Here is a 24,091-nt window from a genome sequence, read left to right as displayed (position 1 = left end):
GGTGCAGGGCTGGCCTCGTGGAGGAATGAGATGAAAGTAAACCTTTAGGAAAATGCTTGTTTGGCTTTCAGTCATTCTCATTCATGTTGCTCATAAATAGTTATTATGTTCTCAGCTGGAGCCCCATCTGTTTCTTCTGTACCACCTGGGTCCAGAATTTGAGGCTAAAGAAATACCAATAAATCATTCTTGTTGGCAAATGTTTTTTTCTTCAAGGACATCAGTATTAGGTTGATAGCAGTTGCACAAAGGGACCCCACACCAGCCTTCCCTGAGGAGTCTTTGAGTCCTCCTTTTTTTCTGTCAACAAATGAGTTCCATCAGCAACAGGCTTACATTCTCACGTCTGTGCTCTTTGTCTCAGAGTAGAAATGGAACCAAATCTTAGCACTGCACAAGTCTGTTTGCAGCTATCTATTACAATCTGGGTCTTGTCAGTTCTTTATGTCGCATGGGATTTCTCAGAGAAAGCATTACCAACCTGCATTTGTAAAGTACTTTGCATGGCACTTTTATAAGCCTTGACTCATTTGATTCTTCTAACAGCCCTATGAATTAGTAGGTTTTACCCCCATTTAACAGGTGGGGTGACCTATTAAAAATCACACAGCTGTTGTTATGACTGCCAGTAAAGTGTGCCTTTTTTTTTCCTATTCCCCTTGTTATTAAAGACATTTCAAAGTCAGTGATGAAAACAGGAAGCCATTTGTGAGATTTATGTTATCCAGTTATGTTACTGGTCCAGGGAAGCAAACATTTTGGAAAGACATCCAAGTCACGGACTGTCCACAGACAGCAGCCTCTTTTCATGAGCCCCTCTTGTCTTTTCGAGTATGGGGGCTGCTCAGCTAGTCTTCAGACTCATCTGCAGAGCAGGGCAGCTGTGGCTTGCTGAGGGATGGTGAGGGGGCTTGAACTCAGAAGCCTTCATGGTTTCCCTAAGCCCTCCAGTGTTTCCAGGCTTACTCTTGCAAAACTTACTATCCACTGATCAGCTATATTGATCCTAATACAACGAAATGACATAAAATCTGGAAAGAGACCAGTGATAGATGAGACTATGAGCCAGGCCCTTTTCTAAGAGCTTTGCACATATTAATTCATTTGGCCTTCATAACAATCCTTGGTTATCCCCATTTTTCACTTGACAAAGCTGAAACTGAGCAAGTCACTTGCCCAAGGTCACAGTGCTACTAAGTGGAGGAGCTGGGATTGAATCCAGTTGAATTCCAGAGGCTGAGCTCCTTCCTGATCACCTCAGTATGGTGCCTTAGGCAGGTCTTCTAGGGCAAGTTCTTTTCTTTGTTAATATAAAATTCAGATCCTGAGCCTCAAGTCCAGCCTAGCAGATCATTGGCAAAGGAGTTTTCTAAACATCTCAAATGAGCACTAAGAAATTCTCCTGAAGAGAAAAGAGAGTTGTAGCATATACCACTTCTAGATCTGAGCTCCAGAAAGACTTATTCATTCTTGGGCTTTTTCCAGCTTATCACTGATTCCCATATCTGTGAGTGAGAGGGCTCCCCTCCCCTGGAAACTGACAGAGGACTTTGCACTGTGGATTCCTGGAAACTCAGTCTCAGATCAGGGACTCTGTGCTCTGTTTCTATTGTTTCCATGAGAGCATTGTGGCCAAAACACTTCAAGTCAAGCAGCTATGTGAACATATTGCTAGACTACCTCCATACAGGTTTTCCAAAAAATTATCAACGGAATATGGGGTTTAGGTATCAATTCCATAATAGGGCAACTGGGCAGCACTGGTTCCTAATTTAAGATTTATAGATAACCAGCAATGGTTTTAGGAGCTGGGAATGAACCTGCAACATTGCATGCCACATTTTGGATACATGTGTGTGGGTACATTTTTTTTATTGGAATCTCAAAGGGATCCATGACCCCAAAATATTGAATAACTGTGACTATAAAGACACCTCATTAACTTGTTCATGTGTAGCTTTTCTGTGAGATGAAATGGCAGACTTTGAAAGCACTGGTCTTACAGGTTTTCAGGTATCATCAGATCTATGTATTTTTCACTGTACTAATCTTCTTTGCATAGATATAGAATTGATTCAAATAGATCTTTGTATTATGTATATTTACAGACTGGGTTTTTCCATCTACCACATGGAGACTTCTTCATTGAGCCCATCAAAAAGCATCCAGTGGCTGAGGGAGAGTACCACCCACACATCATTTATAGGAGGCTGAGGCAGAGAGTTCCAGAACAGAAGGAACCAACATGTGGATTAAAGGGTATGGTGACTTAAATCTCCTCACTGCATTGAGGAGTCTGTTTTGTTCCATTATTGTTCTATTATAATGTGGGTAGTTCTTACTCAAATCTGTTATCTACCTCCCCCCCTCTGTTGCCACAAAGTGTATACCCTTGGGCTTAGGAATTATTAGGAATAATTTCACTTCTTCATACTTTAGTCTCTGTGTTCTTAATGGGAAGGGAAAGAGGCATTCTCCACATCCTTGCTACATTAATCAATGATACTCAATTGATATTCATAACGGTGAATTGTTTGTTTTTTAAACTTTATAAATCCCTAGAGGAAGATACTTTAAAGACAATTAGTGTTAGTATTAGCAAAGTTATAATACTTTAGTGTGCAAAATTACTGAACCGCTTGTCATATCTGCATATGGAAGGCAGATTTAAATGTATGATGATGCTGATAATGATGTGTGAAGAGAAACTGAAAGAAATATCCACACATTATCAGATGATGAAGTCAGCAAAGCGTCTTTTGGCTGCCTTTTGTTTGTAGTTCACTGACGTATGTTCCCTGCCTCTTGCTTGGGAGTGATCTGAACTGGTCCTCTCTACCTTGTACTAAACAGTTTCAGATAGTTTTCAGAGGTGAACTGACCCAAGTTGTTTCCTTGCAATTCCCATATTCTCTCTGATTTGTAGGAGATAATGATCTATGAATAAAAGGCCACTGGAAATTGGGACATTTTCTTAAATGTTGTATAGTTTATCCTTTCTTAAGAGAAAAAAATTAATGTTGGCAAATTGAACACCAATAAAAAATAAATTTATATAAAAAAAGAGAGAAAAAAAAATAAAGGGCCAGAGGGACAGTTAATGAAAGGAATCCTTAATATTATTTATATGTCCAAAGGATTTGGAAACTGTGGGCCTCTATGGGAAAATAGATAGATAGTGAAAGAATTAGGGCAGGCTGATGCTAATAAAGGTTTGAGAGGACTCAGAACTTGGCAAGCAGGAGACGGAGAGGACAAGGGGACAAGTAATTTCTCAATAGACTTCACCCAGACCCTGGGATAGATGGTAACTTTCCTTGAAGTTTATTCTATAATCTTAGCAGAGTATGTAAAGAATAAGAAATTTTGAGTCTATAATGTTTCCTGTATACAAAAATGGACAGCTGTTTGCATTCCTTAACTTTAGGAAGCTATTCCAACTTTGTTCTAAATCAGATAACCTACTGTCTAAATCTCCTAGCAGAAGCTAAGAGAAGGGAAGAGATTCTTCTTCTGGATGGTCCTATTGATTAAGTTACCAATCCAAATAACTTAGTTTCTATGTGAACTTTTATGGCTCTGATCTAATCACCCGAAGAATTTCCCAACTCCTATACACATTGGATGATAGGATAACACTTTGTATGTGTGATTCACTGTTTTTTAGATCACTGAGTCATCAGTATGGCAGGGGAAGTTATTAGGGCAGTGAGTGGACAGGGCCCAAGAATCACTTCTATAGCCACAGTTGTGCTGTGAAATGAGTTAGGCTATTCCTCATGCATCCACCGTGAACACCTTCTCTGTTGAGGTAGAGTTGATGAATAATGAACTGAGAATGGTACATATTTTGTCATAAAGACAGAAGGAATGGATAGGAAAGGAGTGAGGTTTACAAATGTCATGTCTCCATTTAGGTCACACATAATACCTCAGCTATAGTGCTTGTCATGCCATTTCATTATTCATTCTCTGCCAGCTGAAGACTTAACCAGTACTGGAAACTTCTCTGATTGATCCCACTTAGAATGATCTTGCATTGTGAATTTCTCCACACATATCTTCTAAAAGCTATTCTCTTAAGCTTGCTTAAAACCTTTCAGTGTCAGAATTGAATAGATAGTTCTGTTGGAAGGACCTTTAATTGTTTTCACCAAAGAAGTAATTGTGACTCAAAGAAAGGAGTGAACTTTCAAAACCATCAAGGTAGTAGATGCTCAGAATATAGCCAAGCTTAGAAGTCAAGGTTCTATTATACCCTGGGCTTTATATTCCCTCATGTTTATTCTTTATGTCTTCCTTGAATATATAAATCTTGTTTTATTCACTGTCTTGAAAGCTCTATTAGAGTAAGAATTCCTTTCCCAAACAGTATGTAGCATAGTGTAAGGTGCAAAGTAGAAATTTGGTAAATCACTGGAATGAAACGAAGAGTGCTCCATAGCCAAATAGATGAAACTAGAATATACTAGTCTCTCGTCTACATAACATTGATAGAAAAAAGAAATGTGTATTTTCTAGAAGTTGAGAAAGTATCAGTTGTTTGTGATCATCCTTTCCCTAGACAGCAAGCATGATTTAATGCCTAAATGATAGCTGGAGATTCAAGAGTAATCTGATGTGCTTGCAAATATTCTTTTTTTTTTTAAGATTTTATTTATTTATTTATTCCTGAGAGACACAGAGATAGGCAGAGACATAGACAGAGGGAGAAGTAGGCTCCGTGCAGGGACCCTGATGTGGGACTCGATCCCTAAACTGGGATCATGCCTTGAGCCAAAGGCAGATGCTCAACCGCTGAGCCACCCAGGCGTCCCGACTTGTGAATATTCTTAGAATATATTTGACATTTGGATTTTAAAAATCTTGGTATATTGAAACATACTTGGTCTTGCTAAACAAGGTAATTGCGGTGTTCTTATACCACGTTACCCTGCAGAGATGATGGAATTAACCTACAGTGGCCATGTCATTAGCCAACATTAAGGTACATTTTATACTTAGGTCAGTTGGTGTCTCAAGATTGAATTACTGTGATTATGTCAAGAAAGATCACCTTTACTTGTATAAAATGGTCTGTCTTTATAATGTTTAAAGTAGGAACACCTTTGGTATTGAAAAAAAAGATGTACTTTAAAAGTGCTCTAGTAGTTCAGAAAGGAAAATCTATCAATTACATTCCTCTAAAATGTGTACCTTTACTTAATGTTGATCTCCCACATTGAAAGGTGTCCAGGAGTTTCACAGTGGTCCAAAAGTTCATTTTATTACAGTCTTTAGAAGTTCATTTTATCTTAGGAAACACAGTTTCCTTTATCTGAAGTTTTGTTTTGTTTTTGTTTTTGTTTTGTTTTTGTCAACATATTCTGGGACTTAAAGTGACTAATTGATGGAGTATCAATGGAAACTATGGTTTTAGGAAGTTGGGGAAGGGGAATTAACACTAGTCCAATCAAATGCTAACTGCTACAGGGTCATCTATGGCAGAAAGGGGTTGAGGCAGATAAGATCAGAGTTTGGGATTTCATGCATAAGGACTTTAGGTTGGGAACATAGGGCGTGGTTCCTGGCATGTGTTTTTGTGTTCAAAATTTATTCATTTAACAAATATCTGTTTGGTATATTCTTTATGTCTGGTGCTCTCCTAGGTTCTGTGGGTTCATATGTGAATAGGATATAATTCTTGGTCCTCAGAGCTGACATCCTGGATATAGGACATGGGCAAGTAGGGATCTGGTCCTGGTTTTATCTTTATACTAAATGGTAAGACCATGAAGGAAAATGGAATCTTAATTCATGTATCAGGCATTTTGTCACTCTGCATTATGTTCTGTGCCAGGATATGTAGCTGTAATTCACTCATTTTCCCTGCTGTAACTGTATTCCATTATGTGCATCTTCCACTTATCCAGTCTCCCGTGAGTAGACATGAACTGCATCCAGTTTGGAGCTATTATATATTATGTCATAGAGGCTGTTCTTGAACATGTTTCTTAGGATTCGAGCCTGTAGGGTTATCAAAGATACATACCAAGTAGTGGAATGAATATCTCATGGGATATGTACACCTGACTTTACCGGATGACACAAACTTACTTTCCAAAGCTGATGTTCAAGTGTGGTGAGTGAGCGGTCCCATTGTTCCACATTCTGTCCAATACTTGCTATTCTCACTTTTAAATTTGGCTAGTCAGGGATATGAAGTGGTTTCTCTCTGTGCTTAATGTTGAACTTGAAGATATTTGTTATGAACTTGGGCCCCAAATCCATGGCTTGTGGCTATAGATTCCTCATGGATAGTTTTCTCCCCTGTACCCAGAGTTGATGCGCAGAGAACCAAATGTAGGTTTGCTTACTTGTTTCTTCTTTTTCTGGTTCATTTTTTCACTTAGGCTCTAATCTGACTTTTAAACTTGTCTTTTTTTTTTTTTTTTCCTCTAGAGCAAAATAGCAAGGAGCAGATATCCTGGTATAGCAGCTGGCTGTGTGCATCAATCAGCTTTCAGCCAGAGAACCAGTAGAAGATATATATTAGGAGATTTATTACAAGAAATTGGTTACCACTGTAGTGGGGGCTGGCTAAGCAAATCCCAGATCCAAGGGCAGGCCATCAGGAAAGGCAGGAAGGCTGCAAGTGTCAGGCATAGGCTGAAGCGGTGGTGTCCAAGGCAGGTCTCAGCTCGACTATTAAGGTCTTCCAGCTGATTAAGTCAGGCCTGCAGATTACCAAGAATAATTCTCTTTGACTTTACTAAAGTCAATGAGTAAAGGACTTTAATTTACATCTGTGAGACACCTTTCACAGCAACAGCCAGATTACTGTTTGTTTGGATACTGGGATCAGCACCTAGCCAAAGGGGACACATAGAAAGGATCATCACAGTCCATCTTTTGCTTTTCTTCCTGAATTTCTGCTTACTTGTATTTGTTTTACTGTTTTTGGCCTCTGAAGATTTCTTCCCTTTTTAAATGCTTATTAAGGACTTAATACTGGGAGAGGTTTTCAGCGTATCTAGACTACCATATTGCCAGAAATCCGTCTGAGTAGATTTCTTATGGAAGTCTTTTGGAAATTTTTGAGTTGCCTTTTATTTATTTATTTATTTATTTTTGTTGTTGTTTGAGTTGCCTTTTAAATGGCATGCACAGAAATTACTAAATGCTAACAAATGTTATAAATGTTATGATATTAACATTAGAATAATTAGCATATAAGATCACTAATTGATGTAGTGTGTGCCGGGGTGGGGGTGGGGGGAGTTGTTCTGATTTTATGGAAATCCAGGTAGTTGATTCTAAATCGGTGTCATACTCCATACTGGGTCTAAAGTACACAAGTTGTTTGTTTGTTTGTTTGTTTTGGCTAACAGCAAACTTTCTTAATACAACCAGCCCGAGACTTGTCTTGAATTTCCTGATTGGCTGATCGCCTTGTGATTGTAGCCACTCCACAGTGATTCATACCTTACTTTGCTGTGTGCTAGTTAACACAGAGCCCTGTGTGGCAAACAAGCTCCTGGTGGGGTTTTCTTCTTTTATTATGTTTTCAGTCGATCCAGATTGCCAAGCCCTGCCATTTCTGCCTCCTAAATAGTTTCCTCAGTTGTCTGCCTCTCTCCAGTGCATTACTGTGCTTCAGCATCGTAACCACACCGAGATTATAGCAGAGCCTCCTGACTAGTCTCTCTGCCCTTGATCTCTCCTATTAGAAGTTAGAGAAGTATAAATGTAGGGACCCGAAGGAGCACCTGCACCCCAGTGTTCATAGCAGCAATGTCCACAATAGCCAAACTGTGGAAGGAACTGAGATGCCCTTCCACAGATGAAGGGGATAAAGAAGATGTGGTCTATACATATACAACAGAATATTATTCAGCCATCAGAAAAGATGAATATTCACCATTTACATTGATGTGGATGGAACTGGAGGGTACTATGGTGAGTGAAATAAGTCAGTCAGAGAAAGACAATAATCATATGCTTTCACTCATATGTGGAATATAAGAAACAGCACAGAGGGTCAGAGGAAGGGAGGGAAAACTAAGTGGGAAGTCATCAGAGAGGGAGAAAAACCATGACAGACTCTTAATTCTAGGAAACAAACTGAGTGTTGATGGAGGGGAGGTGGGTGGGGGGATGAGGAAATTGGATGATGGTCATTAAGGAGGGCACGTGATGTCATTGAGCATGGGTGGTACATGCAACTGATAAATCATTGAACACTACATCTGACACTATGTACTTTATGTTGGCTAATTGAATTTAAATTTTTAAAAAAAGTTATATAAATATTTCTAAAACATAGATCATATCTCTCCCATGCTGAAAACCTATAAACATATGCCCTCAGCATAAAGACCCAGCTCTTTAATAAGTGTTAGGAGTGCCCTTTTCTGTGTGATTCCTGCCTGTTCCTCCAGTTTCATCTCTTTTCATCCCAAACATAGCACTTGCCATTCTGAACCAGTTTTTATTCCTCAAAGAAGCCTCATTTTCATTGCTTCTAGCCCTTGCATTTAGGTTCCTTCTGCCTGAAACGTGTTTTCCCCAAAAGTTTTACTGAGTTATTTCTGTTCATCTTTAGGACTCATGCACGCCTTCCTTTAGAAAACCTTCTTGGCTCCATCTGCATGAGATGTCTCTCCTATGACTCTTAACACCAGCTACTTCTGCTCCGTCAGACTTTACCATATGAGGGACATCTGTCTGTGTCCTTCTCTGCACTGTAAGCTCAGGGAGGACAGGAGTCATGTCTACTTATTCACACGTGTGTCTCCAAGATCTCTCAGAGTTCCCTACCAGGGTAGGAACTCAGAAATGTTGAACTTGTACTTGTTGAGTTCACTGACCATCTCTGATGCATTTGGCAGATTAACCTCTGAGAATACCCACACTTTCCTGAAGAAATTTAGTAGATACTCTGATGCCTGGTTATTGAAGAGCAGTGTGGACAAGATAAAATATGACAGTGGTGGCGATTCTTAGCCTGAGGTTGTAGTTGAAAGTGACTACTTCAATTTTTTATATTACAAAAAGGAAGAGGATGGATGAGTAAGAGAGAGCAAGTGATGCTTATTTACTCAGCAAGTTCCTACTCTGCACCAGGCACTGTTCAAAGACCTGGGGATGCAGTGGTGAACATAATAGTGACCCCCGCAGGAATGGAGGCCTGAGAGCCTAAAGCAGGCAGGAGAGATGTGCTGTCTGGGGAGAGATAAAGAAGAGCAAATGCCTTGGAAGATGAGAGGGCCGAGTCTGTGCTGGCCCTGGAACCTGGGACACACAGATTTTCAGCTTCCTGTGGAGAGCTGAGAGGACAGTTCTCAACTGGTCCATGAGGCAAATTTCTGGCATCCTTTCAATCTTGTTTCAAAAGCTGCTTCCTTGTGAGTTCCCCCTCCCCTATATGGTTGGCCCTAGGAGGACTGATGATGAGTCCCTTTCCTGAGCTCACTTTGTATTTTGATGTGGCCCCTGGAGCCTTCTACCTTCCTACTTCCCTGCCTCCTCCCCCTCCCTAGCCTCCTAGATGTTCCTTCAGTTGGACTCACCTCAGGGCTTTTGCATTTCTTCATGGTTTATTCTCTCTCCCACTGCTCAGGTCATTGCTCAGATTCACCCAATCAGAGAAGCCTTCCCTGACAGAAGCTGTCCTTCTGTCACCTGGTAAACCATTTATCCTGCTTTCTCTCATTTGTCATCACCTCATGTTACTTATCTATGTATTAGTTTATAGTCTGTCTTCCCCCAACTAGAACGTAGACTCCATGAGGGCACACACTTCCTCACTTTTGTTCTCTGCTGTATCCCCACTGCCTGGAACAGAGCCCGCCATAGTCAGCTAGTAAACGTTGAGTGAATCAGTGAGCAAATGAACGAATCATAGCTTCATTAGTGATTATCCTGTTCAACTTGTATTCTGTTTCCACCACTAAACTCGTCTTTGTATCCTAAGTACCAAGGATACCTGTGTCCTGAAAATTGAGCTCAGTGTCTGATACGTAATAATTATTTTTTTGTAATAATTATTTCTTGATAAATGTTTGTCCACTGAATGAGCGAATGATGTGTACTTACAACAGGGTCCTGCAGGTGTGAGCAGACACTCGTCTTACCAGGGCTGGGGGGGCCAGCATTCCAAGAGTGCTCTGAGTCACTGAGGCAAGGCAAATGTGTTCTTTGGGCAGCAGTTAATGTTAACTATGTATTTGTCCCACAGCTTGATTAATGTCAGTGTTTGGGAAAACAAACATTCCCACCCCCACATAGTCCGATTTCTGGGCAGCAGCTGAAAGTCTCATAAATAACCATGGAATTGTTTCTGTATGGGGAAGGAAGTTTACTTGTTAGGTTTGAAATCAAATATTTGAGGAAATTATGAATGCACTTTATGCTTAAGTCCTCTCCTCTAAAGGCAGAAAAGTGGATCCCTTTTCTGGGCTCTCTGGGCCAATAATCTGAAGATTAGAAAGTTCCAGAATTTAATTTACATTAGTTTATGTGTCATTGGTTGACCTTCCTTCCTTCAGGAAATATTAATTTGATGCTTCTTATGGGCCAGATACTAAGTGACACAACTCTGAACACGCAGGTTGGACGCTGCCCTCATGGGCTTATAAGATTGTAGGGGGAGAACTTAACAAAAATCATAAAAATAGTACATATGAGCATTGTGACAAATGCCATAAGAGTGTAGAGTAGAGGAACCCAATATGATCAGGAGCATTAGAGAAGCTCTGAGAGAAGCCATAGCCTGGGTGTAAACTCTCAGGGAGCCATTTTTCCCAAGATCACTTCTGCAGAACATGCAACGTTTGAGGAATGGTGCCTAATAGGGATTATATTGTGTCCCCCACCCCAATTTTATTGTTGAAGTTCTAGCCCTTGGTACCTCCAAACATGACTATATTTGGAGATAGGATCTTTAAAGAGGTAATTAAATGAAAATACGGTCATTAAGGTGGGCCCTAATTCAATATGACTGGTGTCCTTAGAAGAAGAGGAAATTTGTACGCAGACACATACAGAGAGGACCATGTGAGGATGCAAGGGGTGACAGCCATCTACAAGCCAAGGAGAAAGTCCTCAGAAAGACAGCAGGCTGCTGACACCCTGATCTTGGCCTTCTAGCCTTCGGAATTGTGAGGAAATAAATTCCTGTTGTTTAAGCAGCTCAGTCTGTGGCACTTTGTTCTGGCGGCCCTGGAAGGTTAACACAGCAGTTCCCTGTGGGCCACCTGCGCGGCGATCCTCTAGTTCTTTCAAGCCGTGAACAGTTGGTTATGCTGCACGAGCAACAGAAGACCATACACACAACAAGAAGGTTTAGTCAGGACTGGCTTTAAGATGTGTGACGAGTGCGGCCACACAGGGCCACACAGGGCCACACTCAGAAGAGCGGTGCTCCGTGGTAGCAATCTTGAAATTCTCAATGATTTTATCTTTGACTTTGTGCTTTGCAAGAGAAGTCTGATCAGGCAATGGAGCATGCGCCGTGGGCCTGGAGCCTCAGCTCTTATGTGTGCTTGCTTCTTGCTGCCTCCCTGCCTCCCAGGATGGGTTCTCGGCCACCTTTACTTTCCACTGTGACCCTGTCTGGGCAGTGACCCGGGCACACCAGTGTAGGGAGGCCTGCTCCCCTGGCTGTCTTCCACCCCCAAGGGGAGCCTGCACACACAAATGAGGAGTTTCAGGATTAGGTGTCCTACAGTATCTCGGGATGACATGGCAACAGTCTTCTCTGTCCTAAGCTGGCCTTTGGTAGGTGACCTGGAAGGGACCTCTTAGTCACTTCCCATTCAGGTACTGAACATGTCCTGGGGTGGTGTTTACAATCCCATGGGGTCACCCACCTGGGTGGGTTGAGGTCACAGGCTACAGAAGAAAGATTGACCTCTCTGCCCCTGCCCAGGGCCTTAATATTTTCTTTTTGTGTTGCATCCTACAGACCATGGCTTTGGGTTTAGAGTTCTTTGCTGGCAAAAAATTAAAGTGACTCTGACACATACGTACGCCTGAAACTGCTGTAGAATTAGCCATCGGTGAAAAGTAATTATTATTAATCATTATTTTTAGTTTTGCTCATATATAAGCAAATGAGTTTTCCATTTTTCTCTCACAGTAGAGTTTGAGGAAGAATAGAGTGGAAATCAGGAGAACCACATTCTGTGCCACTTTTGTCGCTCGCTAATGGGGACACGGTATGGAACCATGGCCTCCATTTCCTTATCAGTCAGATGAGGGGCTTGGAAGATCTTAGTGGATTCTTTTAACTCTCACAACTCATACGTTGTGAGTCTGTTTCTGTTTTTATTTGCGCCATCTAGAAGCAAAGCAATGATGACATTCTTGATTCATGCCAGTGTGGTTTGAAATCCTTCAAGTGGGTTTGTATACACTGGTGCCCCACACTGGAAAGGGAAGGACCGTGCCCCATCTCTCCAGTACCCGCAGGGCAGGGCTGCCAAGTGGCGTTCTCCTCTGGGTCTTCTGCCCCTGTCCGCTCCCCCATCCCAGACTGCCATGCCTAACACTCGGGAGCTCAGGCTGCTGACTCAGGCTGCTGGGGCTGCGGCAGCACATCCTCGGGCCCTGAGTTAGCGGGTGTGTCTGGTGTGTCAGCAGGAGTTGGGGCCTCAGAGGGAAGAAGTGACAGTCCAGAAACTGAATTTGGACTCAAGGCCCTTAACATCTTGGAGAGAGATGAGAATATCAAGTAGTAGTAAGATCAGAGGGCCTACTGACCCAGGTTCTACACACCCCCCCCCATACACAAATTTCTCTTGAAATGTGATGCTTGATTAAAAAGACTCCACAAATATTTGAGAGATGTCAGATACAGTGGGATTGTTATTCTAGGTTCAGGATTTTGTGTTTTAGCTAAATTACACCTGAGTGGGGTGTGTATGTGTGTGTGTGCGCATGTGCAGTGCATGTTGTGTGCTTATGTAGTGTGTGTACACGTGTGTTTCCGTGTGTGGTATACGTGTGGTATGCAGGTGTGTTTATGTGTGTGGTATGTGCTTGTATAGACATATACATGTGTGTCTGTGTGGAGTGTGTGCGGTGTGTAGGTGAGTGTTTATGTGTGGTGTCTTGTGAAGTATGTGTACATGTGAGTTTATGTCTGTGGTGTGTAGGTGTGTAGGTGTGTGTGTGTCTTGGGTAGTATGTGCACACGTGTGTTCATGTGTGTGGTGTGTGTCTTATATAGTATGTGTGCATGTGATTTTACGTGTGTGGTATGTAGGTGTGTGTGTGCTGTGTCTTGCATAGTGTGTGTACACGTGTGTTTACGTGTGGGCTGGGTAGGTGTGGGGGGTGTGCTGGGTAGCGTGTGTACACGTGGCCCGGCTGTGTTCCTACCGCCCTGTTGCACAGCGCGGCCGCAGCGCCCACCGCTCCTCCGCCGCAGGCTCGGGACCGCCCTCCAGCCTTCTGTCCGTCTGTCCGTCCGTCCCTCCCCCCCCAGCCCTTCCACGCGGCCCCGCCCTGCCCCGCAGCCCTGGGCCGCAGAGGAGAGCTCCTGGGGCGAGGGTGGGCGCGTCGGGCCTGGGGACGCCTTCCCTGGGGCCGGCCGCGCTGGGACCCAGCCAGCCTCCCGCCCGCGGCCGCAGCTCGGCGGGAACCCGGCCCCGCATCCCCGCATCCCCGCATCCCCGCGGAGAGGCGGCGCGCGCGTGTCGCCCTCCCCCCGCGCCCCCCCGCACCCCAGCGCCCGCTCAGGGGACCTGGAGCTGCCAGGCAGCCTTAGCACCGGACCCCCCGACGGGCGGGGCCTCCGCGGAAGTGGGCGTGGCCTCAGCGGGGTGGGCGGGGCCCACGGGGTGGGCGGGGCCTCCGCGGGGTGCACCGAGCCGCAGCGCAGCCGCAGCCGCAGGCCTGCGTCCCGGAGGGCAGCACGGCCGACCTCCCCCGGGGGGCCCTTCCCTGCCAGCGCCTTGGGCTCGGGACCCCTTGGGGTCGGCCTCCCCCGGGAACAGGCGGGAGACGTGGCAGGCTGAGGGGAGCGTTTGCGCACCTTGTGTTTCCGGGGAACAGCCGCAATGGAAAGCGGACTCCTCCAGGATCCCGTTGACCACATCTGTGCCCGTGGCAGCCGCGGGTCACGGTGAGGCTCCTGGATCCACGTGTTTGGCGTCAGGGTACTACCCTAGCCCCGGACGGATGTCCACTAGTACACAGTATATGACCCAAGGCTGGTTGGTTTGTTTTGGTTAAATTGTGGCAAAAGACATGTAACACAAACTTGACCATCTTAACCTTTTTTTAAGTGTACAGGTCAGTGGTGTTACGTGCATTCACGTAGCTGTGCAGCCGGTGTCTGCAACTCTTCATCTTGCAAAACGGAACCTCCCCAGCCCTTCAACAGCTCCTCCCTCCTCTCCGCAGCAACTAACCAGCATCCTACTGCTTTCCAGCTGACTTCTGTAATTGCAGCAACTTGGAATTCCAGCGCATGTGGCCCCAAGGGTTTTGAGTAAGAGCTCAGGGGCCTTCACTGGGGAAGAGGCATGGCCCACGTTTGGCAGTCCCCACCTTGCGGAGACGGTCCTGGGGAGCCCCGTTCCTCTGGCCCTGCAGGGAGCTATCTCCCACGCGTCTCCAGTCCCCACCATGGGGGGCCCGTGTGTGAAAGATCGCGAACCACCCGGGACAGGCTCTGCTGCTTCCTGACGCATAGCAGAGAGTGTGGGTGCCCGAGTGCAGTGATTAATGCTCTCCTTTTCTGTCATTCCCTCCATCTCAATTTTTTTTCCCCCAGGAAGCAGAGGGTCATGTATTGGCAGCGGGTTGTGGGGTCAGCTTTTTTAGTGCCCTGCCGTGCAGCATGATCTAGTGCAGAAGCTGTCACAGTGCAGAAGCATTTAAATCTTCATTCGGACTGCACACCGGGGAAGGTGCTGTCAACCTCTTTGGACCCTGTGGGAGACCTTCGAAGCCGGACTCATGCATTTTGCAGAACTCTCCAGGCGGGCCATGAAAAGCAGTAATGCTTGCCTCGTCATTCCCAGCAGATCCAGCACAGAGACCGGCTCTGAGTCATGTCTTGTAGAACTGGAATGAGTCAGGGAATTCTTTACACATCTCCGATGGTCGTGGGAGGGCACGGACCTCTCAGGGTCACCAGTGGAAAACCCGGCAGTGGTCGAGCATCGTTACTGGAATGTCTCCTCCACAGCACTCATTTTGCGAACATCCTGGGGGCAGATGGAGATGTTCTCTGCAGGAGGCTTGTGGTTTCTTCCCCTGTTTTTAGTCACTGGGGACAAAAGTGGATGCTTGAAAAATTGGAAGCCCACGAACACAAACATTCAGAACACAAAACCCTCTGATAGAGAACTCCTTATAATACAGAATAACCTTAGTACCAGATTTTTCCACTTTGGGGTCATCTGAAATATGCAAAGAATTAGGTACTTTTTAAGCAGATGGCACTAATTTTTATTGTCTTCATTAATAATCATATAATCTTTAATACCATCATTACTGTTTTCAAAAAGCTATGAGAATCCTCTTACTTCCCAGAGAAAACAACACTAAACAGGCAACTTTTAATGTTATCTGGTCCTGGAAAAATCAAACAAATGATCAGCTTCCAGCCATCCACATGGGACATTCCAAATCCATGGTGACCGGCATGCCCCGGAGTGTCAGAGGTTTGGGGCCAGCTGGAGAGGAGGCTTTTCCCCTTACTGGCATTGCTATCATAGTCACTGCTGCTCTGTGGCCTGTGCTGGATGTTGGCCAAACTGTCAGCAGCCAAAGCTGAGGTACACTTTTCTGACTCAGCTGTCAGGCAGCTGGCACCTCAAGAAAAACAGGAAAACTGGTGTGGGGTGAGGGAAAGGGGGGGGACCAAGACCAGAAATTAGGTCCAGCCCACAAGGCAAATTCGCCTGCCATCTTTTGTTATGGCCTGAGAGCTAAGAATGGATTTTATATTTTTAAATGGTTACATTTAAAATAGGTATCTGGGTACCTGTATAATGTCCTGGATTTTGCCTCTTGATGCACAAAACAAAATATTACTGTTGTGGCCCTTTCATAAAATTTGCTGACCCTTTGTCTAGACCATTGCTTCTCAAAGTGTGGTCCCTGGACCACAGCAGCATCAGCATCACCTGGGAACTTCTTAGAAATTCAGATCTTCAGAAACTCTGGGAGTGGGACCCAGTGTGCATGTCTTAACTGGCTCTCCAGACAATTCTGATTCAGGCTAAAGCTCTGGGAACCACTAATCTAGACTGTTAATGCAGCCATTCATCGTGAGTTCATTCATTTGTCCCTTACAAAAAGAAGACGTGGGGCAAATTACTCAACCCCTCTGTGCCTGGGGTTTTTCATCAGTAAGAATTTTGGAGGGCATTAAAAGAGCTAAAACAGATACAACATATTAAATGCTTAATGCATTTAATGCAGTTGTTATTTCAAATTTATTGTTGTCATTAAAAAACGTTTTATTAGGTCTCAGGTCATTTAAGAATCAGGAGAACCCACCAGAGACCTGAGATTTTAGCAGGAATCATCGTGGTACCTTGTAGCAATTATGACCTGATAGAAATCAGACATGCTGGTCCAGAAATTGGGGGCCAAGGTCTAGAAACCCTGTCAGGGTGGACCATGAGTCCTCCTCCAGCCAGGCCCCAGGGCATCTTTCCACCCTGATGAAGTGCCCCCCGCCCAGGTCTTTGTCCCAAGGCAGTGCTCCCCCAGCCTGCTTCCCCCACACACACACTCTTGGTGCCAGCACCCTTCCTGTCAGGCCCCCAGGGATTTTCAATCTTCGGAACAACAGGCATCCCACTTCCTCACCCACCCTGAACATGAGCACACATACTTTAGTCGTGAATCACTATCAGGAAATTGGGCCCATAAAAATCACTCTCAGGGCATAGGGTTGTTGTAAGGAATGCAAAAAGCTACGCGTGTTTTAGTACATTAAATTGAACGTGTGATACACATGAGCTGCTATCATAATTTTTAAAATTTGCAATTGTTCAAAAATAGGTGATGACTATGTCTCCAGCTGGTTAAAGTCAGGAGATGCTGTACGTTCATCTGGTCAGCTGAGGTTTTCTTGCTGAGGCTGCTGTTCCCTGCAGGGCTTTGTGCCTCTGTCCTCCATTGCTTCCCAGGGATGGGCTCTGCGGGGCTGTCTTCTGTCTGCCCAGTGACACTTGAGCAGTTCACGCAGGGCCTGAGGAGTCTGCCTTTGCCTAAGGGGGCGCCAGGAGTGTCAGAGATGCCTACCCACTGGAGAGGCAGAGAGCCTTGGTCTCCAGTTGCCAGCAGCAGAAGCAGGAGGCGCATCCCTTGGTTATGGGGTGGAGGAGAGAAAGGAGGGAACTGGAGCCTCTCCACTCCCTCTGATGGCTTGGCCACTGCTCAGAGCCATGCCCCGCTGACTGCTCAGCCATCCTCCAGGGGCATCCTGATGCTAAGGGCTGTGTGTGTGTGTGTGTGTGTGTGTGTGTGTGTGTGTGTGTTGTGTACTGATGATGGTGTGAGAGTCCATGTGTGTGTGTTGTGTATTGATGGTGGTGTGAGAGTCCAGGCTTTGATGTCACATGAAATCTAGGTGTGAATCTTGACAGGGAGCAGCTCTGTGACCTCAGATGAGTTTCTCTTTCAGCCTCATTGTCTTCATCTGTAAAATGCACGTGGTCCTTGCTTGGCTACATTTCTGTAGGAATCGGAGAAGATGAAGGGCTCAGTGGCGGGGGCTGGGACCAGCTGTGTCTTGCTGATGAGTCTCCTTGGCTGCGTTGTGGAATGATGGTTTAGGACATGGCATCGATCACGGTTCTCAGGAAACTTCAGCTCACATTGGTTCTTTTGACCCACCACAAAGCCGCCTGGCCTTGCACAAAGCGTGATTGTGTTGACGTTCATATGAAATGTAAAGCAGCAGACATGCCACAACTCCTTTCACTGGCTGACACTCATCTGTTGCAAGCCGATTGCCAGTTCCCCTCAGACCAGCTAGTGATCAGGATTAAGTACCTCCTATGTGCCAGACGTAATATAACCACTTGAGAGGATCTCTTACTGAAGACTCACAGCTATCTGTACTATTATTGTTTCCATTCCACAGACAAGAAAACTGAGGCTTAGGGAGGTTAAGTGACTCACCCACACTCACATTGTTGAAAGTGACAAAGGTCTGTGTGAGTATAGAACTTGTCTTCTGGCCCTACCGTGTTAGTTTGCCTGAAAAAAACTTCATGTGATGGTTTTAATCAAATTAGTTTAAATTTTTTTCACAGTTAAAGGAAATAATGGATATATATTACTTTTTGCTTAGAGAATATAGAAAAATATAAATGAAGAAAGTAAAAATACTCATTGTACAACCAAAAAAGAACCACTATTTATATTTTATTTATTTCCTATATATGACATATATGACATGACAATATAATTTACTATTATAAAAGCACAATACAGTATAACATAATGAAACACATAATTGGGATGTGCAAAATCTTTTCACATTAATAATAATAGTAATAAATCTTTTTCAGAACTATTTCATTTATTTATTCCTGAGAGACCCAGAGAGAGAGAGGCCAACACAGGCAGAGGGAGAAGCAGGCTCCTGCAGGGAGCTGCTGTGGGACTCGATCCCGGGTCTCCAGGATCACAACCTGGGCCGAAGGCAGGTGCTAAACCTCTGAGCCACCCACGTGTCCCATTCAGAACTATTTCAAAACAATTTGAAGAATTGCTTGAAACTGGTCTGTTGGACAGATCAACTTTTATTTGGACATTTAGGTTTTTAAAAAATTTTTGTTATAATAAAACTCTATGATTGTTATCCTACAAATCTTGCCCACATTTAAAAATATTAGATTATAGTCCTATAATTGAATTATTAGAAGTATTTTCGAAAAGGCTATTTACATTTCTGGGGCACTTGTGTGGCTCAGTAGGTTAAACATCTGCCTTCAGCTCAGGTCATGATTCCAGGGTTCTGAGATTGAGCCCTGCATGAGACTCCCTGCTCAGGGGGGAGCCTGCCTCTCCCTCTGCCTCTCCCTCTGCCACCTGTGCCTGAGTGTTCTCTCTCTCTCAAATAAACAATAAAATGTTTTTAAAGGCCAATTTATATTTCTAAAAGCAACATATAAAAGTATCCACTTCTATTCTTACTAGCACTGAGTATAGGACTCTCTTCTCTGATATTATGTATATAATGTGATCTCATGAGTTCTTGAATTATTTCTGTAAATATGAGTGTGCACATTGGTTACCTAAGCTTTTGAGTCATTTAAAATTCTTCCTTAAGAATCATCTCTCTGTGAGATATCATGTGTCATTTTTCTACTGGATTATTAATGTTTTTCTTAACAATTCATAAGAGTTTCATAAGTATGTAATACTTTTGCCCTATTTGTGAAAAATAGTTTTCCTGCTCTTTTTCTTTTGAATATTTTTCAATACTCAGATATTTTTTGTTTTTGTTGAGATGTTTGGTTTTCTTTGCTAGTTCTTTCATTCCTTTGATGCTTACAAAGTTCTTTCCCATCCTAGTATCAGATAAACATTCACCTTTTTTTTTTTTCTGGTACCTCTTTCATGGCTTACAGTTGGATTTTGAATGAGGAGGGAGATGGCGAGTATGTGGCACATGCATTGCTGCTTCTGGCTCCCGGTGTCTGGGCAGACACCACGGAGCTATCACAGCACCCTGTCTGGCTCGGCCAGGAGGCAGCCCCAGAGCATTTTTCCATGAAGCTGCAGTTTTAGCTGCTACCAGCCAGTCAGAGTTGGAAAATACGATTTTACCTTTTTGACACCTCTACCGAAGAACACATTCTCTGATATCGACAATAAGGATGAGTAGTTTTAAAAATCCTATGTATCCCATCAATATTGTGTATTTGGAATAATTCTTCATCTCACACAGTCTAAAAAGACATACTCTCAACATGTCTTGGTCAGGAGAGCCATGGGCAGACTTCTGGCATCTTTCCAGCCTCTGCTGGGACAGAGCATCTAATCCCTATCCCTGCTGCTGCCTTCCGGCCAGCTTCCATTCTGGGTCTGTCAGCCTGTCTGCGTGAAGCTTAGGACTGCATGACCAGGCGGCAGGAGCTCCTGCATGTGTGCCTGTTGTCTTCAGTACACACTGCACTACTGTAGAGGAAAGAATGATAACAAGCAGAGGGGAAGTGAATTTGTAATTCATAATAACATTGATTAAAAATAAGTTGCCATTTATTATATGTATGATACAGAGTGAAATAGCTCTGCAAATATCATGTGTCTCATTCTTACAATATCTCTAAGGCCATTTTTAATGCCCCTATTTACAGGTGAGAAAACAAGGCAGGTCAGAGATCCTCCAAGCAGTGGTGGAGCTGGAGCTGGGATTCGTGTCCAGATCCGCCTGACTTCTGAGCTGCTTCCCATCAACTCCACCCTCCCACAGTCTCCACTAAGGCAGGGGCCACCATTGCCAAAGAGCTTCAGGAAAATAATTAGCTTATCCTAAGTGAGCAAAGTTAAAGGACCACGCAAGGAGTTGCCTGTCTTTCACGGCCACAGTTAGGCATTTGTTCAAACACATCAGTGGAGTTAATGACATTGTACAGGGTGGAAAACACTGGATGAAGTGGAGACTCCTAAAGAAATGAACCCTGCTGTAGAATTAAGTAGGAGAGGGACCCTTCTATCTTTTGACACTTGCTTCCTGTAGATCAGTGGCGGGAATTGGCCTCTGGAAAACCACGGACTGATTTTAGTATACTTTCCTCTTAGTGAAAAATAATGAAATTACAGATTTTTAATCCATCCTCTTAGAGATTAAGATAATGAATTAAAGTTTTATGTTAAAAATTAAAATGGGCACTTAGGGCAGCCCCGGTGGCTCAGCGGTTTAGCGCTGCCTTCAGCCCAGGGCGTGATCCTGGAGACCCAGGATCAAGTCCCACATCGGGCTCCCTGCATGGAGCCTGCTTCTCCCTCTGCCTGTGTCTCTGCCTCTCTCTCTCTCTGTGTCTCTCATAAATAAATAAAATATTTTAGATAAATAGATAAATAAATAAATAAACAAAATGTGCATTTAAGTTATATTTTAGGAGCAAGGACAAGATCGAGAGACATAGGGAAGGAGATAGAGGAAAGAGATTCTGTGGTCATTCCTGCCTCCCACCTTTCTGTCCACTGTCCCCTTCCAAAAGGAATTAACTCTTACCAGACACACAGACACACACACACACACACACACACACACACACACACACACACACACACACCCCAACAGTCTTTACTAGCATCATATCGCCATCTTGTGGCCTTGTGCAATATTAATCCTTATAAAATGTCACGGATATGCTGTTTTTGCAACTATTGGCATAAACTGTGTATAGTCCCATCTCATACGGAAAGATTCAGGTTGACCCTGTGCTTGGGGTCTTCCTTCTAACCCTGGGTGGGTGGTGAGGGACACTGTTAAGAGCACCAGGGTGCAGGAAAGGAGCCTTCTACTTTCTGACTTTTGCTTGGAGTTCCAGAATTGAATTTCTGCTGGTATAAACCCCCATAATTATTATGTATTTTTTAAATGTTGGGTATTTAATAAGTACTGTTTTTAAAGCTACACATTCTGTGCTGGTAATTTATAAAACACACACACGCACACACACACACACACACACACACGCCCAACCCTCTTGCTCTGCTGCCTGAAACTAGGTGTTAAGGATCTCACACCACCCGAATCTCTTCATTTGGAAGGAAATTTGGGGAGATTCTGCTGCTGGCTAACAAGCAGGATCTGCCTGACTTGCCCGTTGCCAAAATCCCAGATGTTCAGCCATTTGGGCAGTGGCTCTGATTCTTCAGAGTACTGTAGAGCGGATTCCTGTTGGGTCTCCTATCTACTCATGCACTCAAGTGGGCTGGAACTTATTTTCCTATTAAACTATGTTTCTGATTGTGTAAGTTAGATCTGCATAATGTGACATTTGGAAACCTCATATGGGTATAAAAATATAAAATATCAGTGTACTCCTCAACACACAGGGCTAATATTAATGTGTCTTGTTTCATGTGCATCAGCTTCCCTATGCATCCATACGTATATGTGCACATACACATACATGTACACAATGCCTGTCCATGTGTATGCATGCACATGTGCACATACACACATGACACGTGTTACTTTGTAACGGAATCCTTTATAAATGAGATCATCACTACTGTGAGGTTAAATGACTGGTTTAGCCATACTTGATATTCCTGGGTAGTCATTTGATCCTAGAAATTCTTCCTCTTGATCTCTGTTCTTTTTTTTCTTTTTTTTAAAAAGATTTTATTATTCATGATAGAGAGAGAGAGAGGCAGAGATACAGACAGAGGGAGAAGCAGGCTTCATGCCGGGAGCCTGATGCAGGACTCGATCCCAGGACCAAAGGCAGGCCCTAAACCGCTGAGCCACCCAGGGATCCCCTTGATCTCTGTTCTAACTGGCCTTTCCTTCACTAAGCACTGTCTGAGTTCTCCACAGGGTAGGTGGCCCTTCCTGGCTTGGGGTTTGTGGAAGAGCCTATGGTAGCCTGAACACCTGCTAGCATGGACACTGCCCTGCCCTCAGTGAGAAGAAGTAAGGCTTGAGAAGAAGGAAGGCTTAAAGGGCAAATGACTTTTGGGCCATGAGTGGCTCAGTCAGTTAAGCATCTGCCTTCAGCTCAGGTCATGATCCCAGGGTTTTGGGATCAAGTCCTGAGTCTGGCTCCCTGCTCAGTGGCGAGTCTGCTTCTCCCTCTCCTCTGCCCCTCTCCCTGCTTGTGCTTTCTTTCTCTCTCTCTCTTTCACTCTCACTCTCTCTTTTGCAATTAAATAAATAAATCTTTAAAAAAGAAAAAAAAAAAGAAACAGAAAGCTAATGGCTTGGCAGAGAGGCTCCTGGGATGGCCCACCTCATCAAATCCTGGTGATCGGACCACGGCCCGAGAGCATATGAGGCCACCAGGCAGGACTTGTGGGTCTAATGTCACAACTCAGTGGAGGGAAGCGGGAAGGATTGGAGGTTGTGGGCACTGGAAACTCACTCTGTCCACCTGGCAGCCCGTGGCTGATTGTGTCACTGAGGGCCTGGGGTGTGAGCATCTTATCCTAGGCAGGCAGCGCCCCGGGGAAACTGGCTCTGCTCCCAGGCTTTCCTCATAGGAGCCTGTCCATGGTCTGTGCTTTGGCTCAGTTCCTCCCCTCTCCTTTCTCTCTAGCCTGTGGATTTCAGCTGAAATGTATTATTTCCGTAAACATCATCAATGGAAAAACTCTCTCCAGTCCTAGGGAATCTAGCAGCTTACAAAGAGATGAGGCCTTCTTGCGAGGGGGGACAGGGGAAGTTGAGTCTCAGGACTGTCCTGGTAGGGGGACAGGATGTCTAAGACTCATTTCACTGCCACCTGGGCATTTCACGGACACACCAGGTGTTTGAGCCAATTTTTGTTCTGTTGTTTTGTCCTTTCCTTCAGAAACTATGAAGGGTTACAGTCTTTGTCCTTTCACTTAATCTGCAGATATGTCTTGATCGAGTGCCTGCGTTCTAGATGCTGAGGGTAGAGTGTGAACAGAATAGGCGGCTGGCCCTTGGGGAGTCCAGTTTCATAGGAAGACTGATAAAGAAACATAAATATATTTTTACAGATTTTATTTATTTATTCATGAGATACATAGAAAGAGAGAGAGAGAGGCAGAGACACAGGCAGAGGGAGGAGCAGGCTCCATGCAGGGAGCCTGATGTGGGACTCGATCCCGGGTCTCCAGGATCATGCTCTGGGCTGAAGGCAGCGCTAAAACTGCTGAGCCATTCAGGCTGCCCAAGAAATATTAAACATAAAAATAAATGTAAACTAGTAGATGCCGGAAATGGAATTAGTAGCAGAAGGCAGCGGAGGACCAAGGGAATGATAGGGTGGCCCACAGGACTCTTAGGTGGAGAAAGGAAGGAGAAGGGGCCATCTACTCAAAATCCAGGAAAACGTGTTCTGGGAACAAAATGCATGAAGGCCTTCAGCACAGATAACTTGGGTCATTTGAAGAATTGAAAGAAGGCTAGTGTGGCCGGAGAGAC

General features: G+C 44.3%; 1 protein-coding gene across 1 annotated transcript in view; it reads left to right on the top strand.

Annotated features, from left to right (window-relative positions):
- Positions 1 to 24,091, top strand: part of ADAMTS12 (ADAM metallopeptidase with thrombospondin type 1 motif 12) — a 304,749-nt gene that overhangs the window by 113,207 nt on the left and 167,451 nt on the right. The window contains exon 3 of the mRNA XM_055325268.1: positions 2,109 to 2,259. Coding sequence (XP_055181243.1) covers positions 2,109 to 2,259 — 151 coding nt within the window. The remainder of the gene's footprint in view (positions 1 to 2,108; positions 2,260 to 24,091) is intronic.

Source organism: Nyctereutes procyonoides, unplaced genomic scaffold (assembly GCF_905146905.1).
Source record: "Nyctereutes procyonoides isolate TBG_1078 unplaced genomic scaffold, NYPRO_anot_genome, whole genome shotgun sequence".
Classification (NCBI taxonomy): Eukaryota; Metazoa; Chordata; class Mammalia; order Carnivora; family Canidae; genus Nyctereutes; species Nyctereutes procyonoides.
The sequence above is the reverse complement of the archived record's forward strand: the minus strand, read 5'-3'. Positions and strand labels throughout refer to the sequence as shown.